This window comes from Mus pahari, chromosome 5 (genome assembly GCF_900095145.1).
Source record: "Mus pahari chromosome 5, PAHARI_EIJ_v1.1, whole genome shotgun sequence".
NCBI classification, from domain to species: domain Eukaryota; kingdom Metazoa; phylum Chordata; class Mammalia; order Rodentia; family Muridae; genus Mus; species Mus pahari.
The window spans coordinates 135,505,682-135,518,440 of NC_034594.1; the positions used below are offsets into that span (position 1 = coordinate 135,505,682).

The 12,759-nt window shown below is 37.0% G+C and overlaps 1 protein-coding gene across 6 annotated transcripts in view; it reads right to left on the reverse strand.

The window, feature by feature from the left end:
* Positions 1 to 12,759, reverse strand: part of Prrc2c (proline rich coiled-coil 2C) — a 66,356-nt gene that overhangs the window by 10,942 nt on the left and 42,655 nt on the right. For all 6 annotated transcript variants that reach the window (XM_029539237.1, XM_029539234.1, XM_029539236.1 and 3 more), the window contains exons 18-24: positions 12,142 to 12,296; positions 10,703 to 11,537; positions 9,576 to 9,661; positions 7,891 to 8,079; positions 7,532 to 7,783; positions 6,318 to 6,410; positions 3,383 to 3,484 (exon numbers count right to left, since the gene is read on the reverse strand). In XM_029539237.1, coding sequence (XP_029395097.1) covers positions 3,383 to 3,484; positions 6,318 to 6,410; positions 7,532 to 7,783; positions 7,891 to 8,079; positions 9,576 to 9,661; positions 10,703 to 11,537; positions 12,142 to 12,296 — 1,712 coding nt within the window. The remainder of the gene's footprint in view (positions 1 to 3,382; positions 3,485 to 6,317; positions 6,411 to 7,531; positions 7,784 to 7,890; positions 8,080 to 9,575; positions 9,662 to 10,702; positions 11,538 to 12,141; positions 12,297 to 12,759) is intronic.

The following is a 12,759-nucleotide window of genomic DNA, read 5'->3' on the forward strand; positions in this document are numbered from 1 at the left end:
CCTCTCTCCCTCCCTCCTTTCCTTCCTACCTACCTACCTACTTTTTAAATAGAGCTTATTGAAAGTTTTGGGAGATACACACTAAACCATAGCTAAAGCACTTATCAAACAACAAATGGCCCTACCTCCCACCAGTGTAATAAAGAAGAATGGGTCCTCCATGGGAGAGACCTGTTGTCAGAAAAGGCCTTAGACAGCACGGTCCCCTGTTCCTTCTTTTTAAATCAACACTTCTCAAAGGCACATGTGACGCAACAGGGCAAGTACTGTCTTGGGCATATATATTTGTGGCCCTGGTTCACATGGACTTTCATGTTTTAAAAGACAGAATGAGATCTTTAAAATGGAACAGCAGTGCCCTCTAACTTTCAGATAACAGTAATACCTGCCACACATGAAACTAAATTTTTCTACCCACTATGTTTTCCAAACTAAAAACAAAAGGTAATATTAAATTGGTTAACAGATAATTTGGAACAATGTATTTATAATTGAAATAGTAATTAATATAACAACACATGTTTTCTCTCATTTGCTTTCACTGTTTTACTGTGGCATAGACAGGCCTTAAACTCATTGTGTACTGAAAGATGACTTTGAACACTGACTCCTGATCTCTGAAGCCCTGAGATTTACACAAATGCCACCTATTTCTTAATTTTCCCTTTTAATATTAAAATATCAGATGTAGATCTTTCTCATTTTCTCTTCAATTTATATCACACTTCAATTTAGGCTACCCTTTGTTCAAATGTTGAATAATTTTATGTGTCTAGTGATTTTTGAATTGAAGAGCAGAGCAAGATTTACCACATACGAGGCAAAAAGGTTCTTTGTATTACCATAAAATATACTGTGGTGAAAGGTAAACCCAAGATAATCTTTAAGATGATTTGTAAGACAGTATGTTTCCTAGGTAGCATCTTTAATACCACTAACAAACAAGTTTATTGACCCTTTAAATATCAATTTCTAAATTGGTTCTTAAAAGTGGTGTGTGTGTGTGTATGTTAATAGGGTTTCTCTGTATAGTCTTGGCTGCCCTGGAACTCACTCTGTAGTCTAAGCTGGCCTCAAACTCAGAGATCTGCCCACTGCCGCTATCGCTTGGTAATTTCTAAACTTTTAACCTACCTTAATAAACCTTTTAGAAACCTTTTAAAAACTGCACAACTAATCACTTCATCTCTGCAGACACCACAGTTAAACACTCAAATTGCATGACTCTTCAATGTTTGAGAACAAATATATTTCTCACATTCACTATGCCATTCAAGTGTATTTTATTTTAAAGTAAAAGCTGTGGAGAGTAGGGCGGGACTGGAACCCCAACTTCATCCCCCGCTTTGTAAGAGCCTTCCTAAGTCTAGACTAGCACCCACACAGAGACCTCTCTCTATGCTCCTGCACTGCCCTGTTTTTAAGCTCTTATTCAGGGTATGGACTCTGGTATTTTAGCTGAATTTTTTCTTAGTTGTGTTGAAGGATGGAACCCACAGGCAGAGGTTTGTGGGATCACCTCCATCCCTTAAGGAATAGCTGATGTTTCTGCCTGACTGCTGATGGAAGACTGGCTTTGCTGATGTGTAACCAGTCTTATTTGATGTCTGGATTCTTCATATATAATGCAATGAGAAGAAAAGTCTGAAGACATTATTTTTGATTAATTAGGAGATTTCTTCTGAGATAAAGTAAATAATCTACCTATCTAGGAAATGTCAACTTTTAATCTTCATTAAAATCTGTTGATAATAACTGTAAATCAAAACATCTTATTGGGAATGTAATAAAAGTATGTTAAGTAGTTTGAAAAGAATACTAAAACTAACATTATATGACATATTATTGATCATATAATTGACCATATTGGCTTGATTTCACTTCTTAACCAGCAAGGAAAAGTTTGTTTTTGGAAATTCAAGGATATTAGATAAGCATAATTATTTTATATGCTGGCAATAATGCACATATAGAACTTTTCCACAACTAAATATTTTTCCAAGCTAAAAGGTTGTGTGTGTGTGTGTGTGTGTTGTGTAGACACAAAAGTAATGACAGGTGAAGCTTATTTAATTTTGTGTGTAATAGTTTAGGAATGTTAAAAATGAATCAAAACGGCAAACCCAATAGATATTCTAAAGAGTTAATAACTGTTTCAACAATAAGTATACAAGATTTTTGCTTGTGTGAAATTTTGATCAATATAATCATAAAAATCATCTGAATTCTAAAACAAGGTAATGAGCCAAGATTGAGACAGTCCTCTGAGTAGAAAATTAGCAGCAAGGCCAAACAAGAGTTGGTGCTGAACAGTAAGTAAGGAGTGGGGCACAATACATCTCTTACCAAGAGGTCATCATGAGGTTATGTAGAAGGAGTTTAGAAATGAACATTGGCCAGATGACTAAAACAACTTAGCCTTTTCTTGCTCTAGTGTATAACATCAAAAGGTTTACTATAATCTAATCAGGAAAGCCGGCCTTTATACGTTAAATACCATGCTGAATAGGATTATGAACAAAGACACACACAAACCCAATTCTACTCCCCCCCCCAACCATTAACTTACTAATGCTAAGGTGAGTCAGAGACTTAGAATCATCTCAAGTAAGTTTTCTATAAAGGATTAATATAGGTCAAAAATCAGTACAGTAAGATGCTAGAAAAACAAAGCAAATAATGCCAGCTAGTGGTACAGGACAGACTGTAACCCTTGCTATCTAAGGAAGGCAGGACCATCAAGTTCAAAGCCAGCCTGGACTACTCAAAGAGGCTGTGTCTAAGTCAACAAAGGACTGGGATGTGGTGGATGTACTTGCCTATAATGTGAGGTCCCAAGTTCAATCTTTAGTATTTCAAACCAAAAATTCTCAGTTTTGCTTTTAAAGTATGCCCATGTTACAGCCTTTTCATGAAATATTCCTATATCCATTCAATTTACAAATGACTTATAAGAAAAAAAAGAACATTATTATAATTAGCACTTTGTATTTGAGTGCAAATCATAAGATATATCTATTTTTATGACAAAATGCATAAGCACAATAGACCTTGTCATTGCCAAGCAGTATTAAAAGCTAACATGATTTTTTGTTGTTGTTGTTTTTTTTTTTTTCTCGAGACAGGGTTTCTCTGTGTAGCTCTGGCTGTCCTGGAACTCACTCTGTAGACCAGGCTGTCCTTGAACTCAGAAATCCGCCTGCCTCTGCCTCCCAAGTGCTGGGATTAAAGGCGTGTACCACCACTGCACAGCACTAACATGACTTTTAAGGCATAATTTAATGTCATAAAAAAAGGGGGAGGGGAAGAGAGACTATTATTGTGAACTTGCGTTCCTTGCATGCAGTAATTAAGGAGCCTTAAAGATGGATGTTATACATACCTTAAAGGTGAGGCTGAAAGTAGTGGGAGGAACTGAAGTTAGGCTGGAGCTCTGTTGTATAGTCTCCCTTTTAGGGAGGGGAAGGGTGTTGGGCAGGGGCACCTGAAAAGGCAGGCAACAGATCACAATATATAAGTAGGCTATAAAAGCCCCATCAGTCCAAAAAGGAATATCTGACTATTTAAGTCACAGAGGGTGATAAATTATGTTAAACTTCTGAAGAGAAACACTATCCACTTGGATATGTACAAATTATCAGGAAAAAAAATCTTGTCAATTATAAAGTATATAGTACTCTTTATACTTGAAGTGAAACCTTATATCTCAAACTCCCCAGGGTGGAGGTAGGGTGATGATACTACTACTGATCCAAGAGCCATACTCTGTACACTAAAGCTCTAAGAAATACAACTTTCAGCATATATGGAGTATGTTCCTATCTTGAGTATTTAACACACAGTACAAACCTCTTCCCTAATCAGTCTCTTATAACTAGATTAAAAAACCAGAGTAACCTCTGAGGCAAAGTATAGAATATACCCTTACCTCATCACACCAAACTGTTCTATAAGGACACGATGGGAGCCAACAATTTTAGTAACTTTGAGGGGGTATGCACTATTCTCTGAATGTCGTAACCTTACTCTGTGCACTGTTTTATGTTTGCTTTTGATGATTTACTCAGTTATTCAGAAAATAATGGCTGGCATTCTTTCAGATTTTAAGAAGGTCACTCTGAGATATTTTTGACTACACATCAAATAGAGATGTCAAAACATATGCTACCTAAGATTTTTAAAGTAAATCTTGACACCAGCTAAACCATAGTAATAAAAATTGTCACCTGTACTTAATTTTGCGGGACATTCAAAATACATAATAATTTTAATCCTGGATTACTGTAACTACCACACGAGTTAAGGTATTTATTTTAAAAGCCTCTCCAGGGGCTGGAGAGATGCCTCAGTGGCTCAGAGCTCTTACACTGCTTTTTCAAAGGACCAAGACTCTGTTTCTGCTGACTCACCACATTATAGTTCAAGTGTTGTCTAACATGATTTCTTTGTCTCATGCATACAAGCTATGCATATAAACTCACTCAAGTTCATACATATACACATGAACATTTTTTTAAAAAAAGAAGCCTATATGGAGTTTCAACAGATAATGTATTTTTAAAGACCAAAGTTCTGCATTTTAAAATGGAAGCCTCCAACAGACTAATGAAAAGACATCTCAAAAGGCCTTAACATTTTTTTTCCATGAAGACTTTATAGTTACCACAGAATCACTACCACACTTGGCCCAAGGAAACAACATTAATGTCATCTACACTGAATTTACAATACTCCCTAACCTAAATTTTGTTTTTTTTCTCATTCATAGGTGTCTTAGATATACTCCTAAAAAAGCAAATAAAGACTATATTCGCCTATAGATGAGACTACATGTCTTCTTCTTCGTTATCTGTCAGTGAAGAAAGTCATACGCTAATTGGCCTTAGGAGCACACAGAGACTACAAAGTGCTCATCTGCATATATATTTTTCAATGACAAAATGCTACAAATTTAGAGAATGAGAAGGTGACATTTTATAAATATTTTTTAAGTGAGAAAAGATAGCACAATTTAAATATATACTTTACTATAACATTACAGATAAGCTAGCAGTGGACAGCATTTAAACTCCAAAAAAAAAAAAAAAAAAAAAAGCCCTTTCTTCTAAGTTTCCTTAGAAACTTAAAATTGGGGATGGTGGTTGTGGTAGATTATTCCAGGCTTAGGTGCATGAAGCAGTCTTATAAATTCTAAACACTAGACAAGGTAATCAATCCGCTCTCAGTATCAAGTACAAATGACTCCTTTCCATTCCTTTTCTTCAGCTATGTAGAAGGTCTTTTGATTTGACTATAATTTGATTAACTGACCCCTAACGTAGCTCACCTTTCTAAAATTCCACATACTTGGAAATTAGGCATGCTAGACAGCATGAGGAAAAAAATATAGAATAAAAATCAAGATTTTTATACTGAAAATGATAAAGTTCTTTTGAAGAACTCTTTATAGATTTAAAAGTATTTTTGGAAAGAACAATCATCATTTGAATAATCATTTGAATATGGTAACTTTTGATTATATTAGTTTATATTCAAAGGGGAGATCAGGTAACCAAAATTTTCCCTATTTATTCTCAAAAGCAAGAACTATACAAGAAATGTTAAATGTCACAATTATGCTGTGCATGAGGCCAAGAGCAAGTTACTTTTTAGACTAGTCTTTTTCATCTACACTGAAGTAGGCAAAATTATAAACTGTACTGACTTAAAACATCCAAGCCTTAAAACTAGGGCTTTATCTGCCACACAACTTAATATCACCTAATATTAGATAATTTAAGAAATTGTGAAATACATATGTTCACATTACAGCTCAATTTCCGCAAAAGCAATTTTGGCAAGGCCAGATCTATGTACTTCAATTTGAAAATACTTGTTTGTTTTTTAAATAATAAAATAAGATCCCAGTTTCTTTTATTCTACTGACCTTAAATGAGTATGGCTCCAATGAATCATAAAGTCTTATTTGTGAACAAAGTTACCTAACCAAATAAAATTAACTATAGTATGTAAGGGTGAACCCGAAACTTTTTACCAAACTAGGTTAATAGGATGAGTGCTCATAAAAATCAAGTCCCAGCACAAGCCTTTGAAAGCTGACAACTTCAACAGGTTGTAGGAATAGGACGGGAGGGGAAGGGAGGAGAGGGAGGCCTAAACTTTGATTTTAAAAGTAAGTATATTTATATATTGCTCAAAATACAAAATTACCATCAACTCATTTCTTGAGTCAAACATTGTTCACAACAGTGTGCTTAAAACACAGTGATGGATCGTTAGGTTCCTATCCAAACCTGCTAAACTGATTGATTACTTACATTATTAACCAAAGTATCCTCCATCTTTGCATTATTAGTAGCCACAGTGTTAGGCAGAGAAGAGGAAGGTGTAGTGTAGTCTGTTACAGACTCCTGTGGAGGAGTAAAAGAAAACAAAGCTAAATTTATAGGTCACTTTTTGAGAGTCTAATAGAAGTAAAGCTACTTTGGAAGGAGAGAGATAATAAACCACTATGCCCTAAAATTTCAATCCAACTAACAGTAGGCTGAAAGAGCATGGACCTGCCTTCACGAGACAACATTGCTGCTAGAATTTTACACATATTTAAAATCTATTTTCACAGCATGAGGTAGAAGGCTATCAGCAAAACCAAATATTTCTGTGAGTTATGTCCCTTAATGAGTACAAGTACTTTTAGTCACTCAACATAACTTGCCTTTCTAGACACATCTTGTCACATACTGGGCCTGCAGAGATGTGGATGCTTAAGTCTTACATAAAAAATTTATGATATTTTCTCTAAATCTCTAATAGCATGTAATACAGTGAAATGTTCTGCCACTGGATGTTATAGTTTAATGAAGACAAACAAAAACTCAAAACAAAACACCTCCAATTTTTGAGAGAGAATATTTTTGATCCCAATTTGAATTCATGGATCCTGAACTCAGATATAAGGGAGCTGACTGCATTTTAAAAGATACATATCTTTTGTTCAATGTAGCAACCAAAAACAAGTCAATACTTTTAGTGTTCAACCTCAGAAACAGTGATTTGTTCCAAGTGTGTCTCACCTCAAGTTTAGAATTATAGTAGAAGGCAAAATAAAGCTCTACCAGACAAAGACAACTTTGAATGCTTACAAACTTAAGGGAAACAATTCTGATCGTTTACAGTTTTCTATTTAAGCCATTCAGCAAAATATAGATATACTTCTGTAAAAATGTAACCTTTTGCAGAGACATTTACATCATATGATAGAAAGTAAGTTTGTTGTATGCCAGGTGGTGGTAATCCCAGCCCTCAGGAGGCAGAGGCAGGTGGATCTGAGTTAGAGACCAGCCTGGTCTACACTTCGAGATCCATGGCAGCCAGCCAGCTGGGGCTACATCCTGGCTCAAAAACCCAAAACCAAACAACAACAAAAGTCACCAAAAAAGGGCTCGATACAACCACCATTATAATCAAACACTCAGCATAAAAAGTACATGATTAATGTTCCTGCCACTCATCAAATAAACAGTCAGTGTACCTTTGCATCAGAGCTATACTCTGGAGATGAGACCGAGATCATCGCTCCGATTTCAGCAGACATTTCAGAGACTGCCTTGGTTTCTTTTGCTGTTCCAGGATCTGCGCTTCTGACCACAGCTGGGCTTGGTTGCTCTTGTCCTTCTGGCTCAACCTGCTGGGCATCTTTTACTTTTCTATTTTTTAATGATCGTTCCTTTCCAATGGGACCAGGTTTATGTTCTTTGTTTTCTACCAGACTCAAGTCTGGAAGCTAAAGTCAATGTTATAACAAAATACAATAAAAGATTTATTAAAAACTAAATTATAGAACAGTATGTCCATTCTAGAATCACATCTATTCTTTAGAATAGTACTTACCTTCTGAGCTTTAATGGGTCCTGCTCGAGGTTGTTTCTGACGCTGCTCTTTAGGTTCAGGAACTTTATCAGTTGGTTTCTCTGAAAGCACAGGAACCACCTCATTTTCATTCCCGTTTGAGGCTGGAGCACCAAACTGAATTGTGTCAATTCCAATTTCAACACCACTCTCTTGACCATTTCTTGTTCCCTAATAAAATAATGTTTTAACACTTGGTATATCACAGTAAACAAATTCAGACTTGACTGAAAAAAAAAAAAATGCAGTGCCACAAATAAAAAGCACAACAGAAGCGTGTTTAATGCCAATCTACACATTAACCAAGACTGCAGCTTAGTGTTCAAACTCTAGTTCTGTGATGAGAAAAACCAAGAAAAGTTTGCAGTTATTTCATCATTAAAACAACTTTAAACTTAACCTATAAATGGCCAAAGATTCTTGTAAGTCTGCTCTGATAGTAACTTAAATGAAAACCTGATTGGGAAGGTAATATACATACCGATAGTCAAGTCACCAATTAAAATCTAATTTTCTGAACACATTCTTTGTGCTAGGCAATCTCACTTCGGTTATATTAGATAAAATGAAAGAACCAAAAAGTTCCTTAGGGAAGGTAAGAAAAGCTAAGATAGAAGAATTCTAGATGGAGGAAGTTCCTGAGCAAAACATACTGGAAAAGAATAAATACTAATAAAAAGTAATGGCAGAAATAAAAGGAAATAGCAGCTTATTTGTTAGACCATAGCAAATCTGGATTTTGTGTCTAGCTCTTTTTCACTAATCGCTCCATGCACCTCGCCTCTTCCATGCTGCCTTCCATCACTGCTCAGCAATTGCTGTGCTCTGGCCACAGTGGCCATTTGTGCTGTTAACTTCTACAAAAAATAGCTTTCTCATTTTTCTGAGAATCCCAAAGAATGACAGATACTCCAGAATGACCACTTATCTCCACATGCACACGTGTGATACATGTACACACAAAAAAGAAAATGGGAAGCCATTAGAGAATTCTTGCCATTGTCTGAAATGTCTATTTTGCAAAGGAAATTGCAAGGAACATGAGGATGACAAACAAATTATGACAGGTAAGATACTACAAAAACATATGGTTTTAGAATGCCTATAGGACAATTTCTGCAGCCATCTCTCCAGCTCCCATCAGGCTTGCTCTTGCCTCACGGCTTTGATAACTACTATTCCCAGAACTGGGATTTGACTTTTTCTCAGGTATGTGAATAACCTACTTTCTTTATTTTCTCCAAATCTTCAATCAAATGACACACAAGTAGGATCTCCTGGCCTTTAAACTATCTTGGTCATTTTAAGTTTACCTCCATATACTTTGGGAAAATTCTTTGCTGTCATCTTGATTAAACAAGTATACTGCTGATTTCTTCCATGAGGCCTTTTGCTTCTATTATCTGTGCCAGTTTTGTAAACTCAAAAAGGAGACTAGCTGGCACATCAAAAATAACTTCATAAATGTTCATTCACTTAATGAATGACCACTGACCAATATTGCAGATGATTAAACCCAACCCACACCCAATAGGGCAGAAATTCTGGGCATGAATTTAATCTGTTTTAGTGGCCCCAAGGTAATAATTAGGTACAATGAAGTTTTGGAAATTATTTTAAAAACTCTGTCATTAATTTCCCATCTATGCCAGTAAGTCTATTCTTACCTCTGAAGAAGTTGCTGATCCAAATGATGTTAAGGGCTTATTCCATGCACTGACTGAAGGTGGCTGTGGTGGACTAATAGGACCTACTAAAAAGAATCCAGAGGAAATGTGAACATTAAAATTTAGATGCTGAATTCTAGTACAGTCAACCCTTTTATAATGGTGGGCACACAATAAAACGATTCTGCACATCACAAATTCTTTTCTTCCCAAGACAGGGTTTCTTTGTGCAGCCCTAGCTGTCCTGGAACTTGCTCAGTAGACCTGTCTGCCCCTGCCTCCTGGACTAAAGGTGTGTGCCACTACTGCCTGGCTAAGAGATTCTTAAATGCCCGAATCCCAAAAGGCAGCCCAATTGAAAGGTTTTTTACACATTCCTATTATTACTTTTTAGTCCACAAAACACATGTTCTACATTTATTGCACCATGTTGCCCTTCTTTCTAGTTATGTTAAATGGTCCTTTCCCTATCCTTATACAAATTAGATTCCATTTGAGAAAACCACACTTTTAACCTAAGTTTCCCCCATTCACCTTTATTTTCACCTGTGCATGCACCCAACCCAGACTCAACTTAAAGCTCACAGGAAGAAAGACAGAAAATTCTTGTGGATCTACTTTGTTGATTTCCACTTCCATTCATTTTTCTATAGATGACAGAAATCATCCTTTATGGTTGAGTAAAATCCCAGTGTGCTGTACTAGATCATTACTAATTTATCTGCTGATGGGCATCTGGGATGATTACTTATCGGGGTCACTGCCCATACTGTTATCATCAATGTACAAGTCTCTCTGCTAATCTAAATCCCTTTAGATATACATCCAGGAAGGGACTAGGTAGATTCTATGGTACTGATTTTCACATTGGCTGAGATAATTTACCACTTGTATATAAGGGTTTCTTTCTCTTTTTCTCCCTCAATTGTCATTTGTTGGTATTCCCGAGAACTAGGGTGATATGAAACCTCAATGTAGAAAAGTATCCTGTTAACTGTTTTAGAGAAATAAAGGAAAGGAAACTAAGTTACTAAAATAAAGGAAGCTAAGACTTTTTAATTAAGATATAAAACAAATTTTAGTACTTCTGCCTTTTCCTATTCTACACGTCTCTGTTGCATACTTACATTTTTTAGAAATGTCATTCAGCACAGCTGGAGCAGCGACTTTGTTATCCCATAACTCAGCTGTTAGAGAACCATGGGGCTGTGAAGTGGGCATGGACTTCCCAGCAGTTACGAAGTCTGTGGTATTAGATGTCTGAGCTGAGGGTAATCTAATAGACGGTGGTGGCTGCTTTGAAGATGGTGCTGAAGGTGGAAGTGGACTCTGGACTGGTTTGTGGGTCTGGGTCTGGGTCTGCACTGTCGAGGCCGGGGGTGGGGCAGTGGATGCAGCTGAGGCTGGGGCAAGTGGAACTGAGGCTGTTGGGGCTGAAGCTGGGATGGCTGGTGTTGAAATGGATGGCACAGCTGTAGCTGAGACCACTGGGGATGGAGAAGAAACTGTAGCTGGTGCTAGGGCTGAAGCAAGGATAGGAATTGAAGCTGAGGTGAGAATAGGGACAGAGACTGTAGTTGAGGCTGAGGCCAAGATAGGAGTCGGAGCTGGCACTGGTGGCTGGGATGAGGAAGAGGCCATGACTGGAGATGAAGTGGATGCTGGAACAGGAGCTGAGGCTGAGGTCGGAACTGGAGCTGGGCATGAAGTTAGAACTGGAGCTGGGGTTGACACTGGAACTAGAGTGGTGGCTGATGCCAAAATGGGAACTGGAGCTGGGGTGGAGGCAGGAACTGTCGTTGCTGCGGGTGTTAGGACTGGAGCTGAGGAAGAGACTAGAACTGGCGCAGAGGGTGGAGCTTGCGTTTGCTGAGTCCCAGTAGCTTGTTTTTTGGCAAACCTTGGAGGAAGCTTAGAAGTCTGACTTCTTCCTTTTTCACCTATATTTTTCTTGCTCCATACCTTAAACACACAGATCATTTATTTTGTCACTAATTTACCCAAAGAAACAGTGCACACATTTGTAATTTGTACTCCCTCGTGTTTTTAGAACTTCCTACTGCTAACTTAGCTATTTCAGTTTTCTAAATTGGACACCCTTAGGGTACTAATGAGATTACAAAGTATTAGAAGTCAAGATAGTACGGAGAATATGGACAAAATATAATTTTATATATGAGCTTATTCTTCTTCCCTCCAAAATATGAATTAACTAACAAAATTTGAAGTACATTTGACACCTTCACCAAAGAAACAAACAAACAAACAAGACAAAGCTACTTCTGGATCAGGGCACTTGTGTTCATTCAATTTCCAACAATTTAAATAAAACAAATTGAATTCTACCATAGAACAAATTATTAAAAATATATTGTTGAATTAACTCTGGCCTATTATAAGGAAAATAGCCAAGATATAGTGGTGGCTCATTTTAAAATCACTTCAGTTCAGGTGTGAAGATAATCACTCATCTCCTTATGACTGTGAGCAGACAGCAACCTGGCCATTTGTTAGCAAGTTCTGAACATCAACAGACAAAGCTAGCAATAAAATGCTGAGCTCAAACCTGTACGACTTGCTCTTCCTTCTTTCGGCGTTCCTCATCCTGTAACCGCTTTTGCTGTTTTTTAGATACAACTTCAGTAAAGCCATCATCATTCAAATTTGATTGGGGGTCTTCAATTACAGTTACTTCAGGATGATCATCAATGATAACAACACCTGGAGATGTGGAAAAAGATTTTTTAATTTGAGAGTATAACTTATTTCCTACCTTGTAAGGAAGTATTTTACCTTTCTGAAAAAGTTTCATAGATTAGAAAACCTAAAATGGCCTGGTTTGAACAATAGACCCTTTTGGTTTTGAAACAGGGTCTCAAGTAGCCAGTACTAGCCTCAAGCTTGTATAGCCAAGGCCAAGGCTGGCCTTGAACTCCAGATCCTGCCTCTACCTGTCAAGGGTTAGGTTATACACATGTGGTACCATTTCCAGTAGAATTATTTTCTCCCTTAAAACGAGTAACACATATAGGTGTGTGAGCACCCCCCTACACAGTTTCTTTTGAAAATAGAAACAAACCAAAGGTTTGTCTTCTCAGCCTCAGATATGTGTAATGCTCATTGAACAGTAGTACTTTACTTCATATACACATGATCATTCTAAGTGGGAATTATTATTGTCATG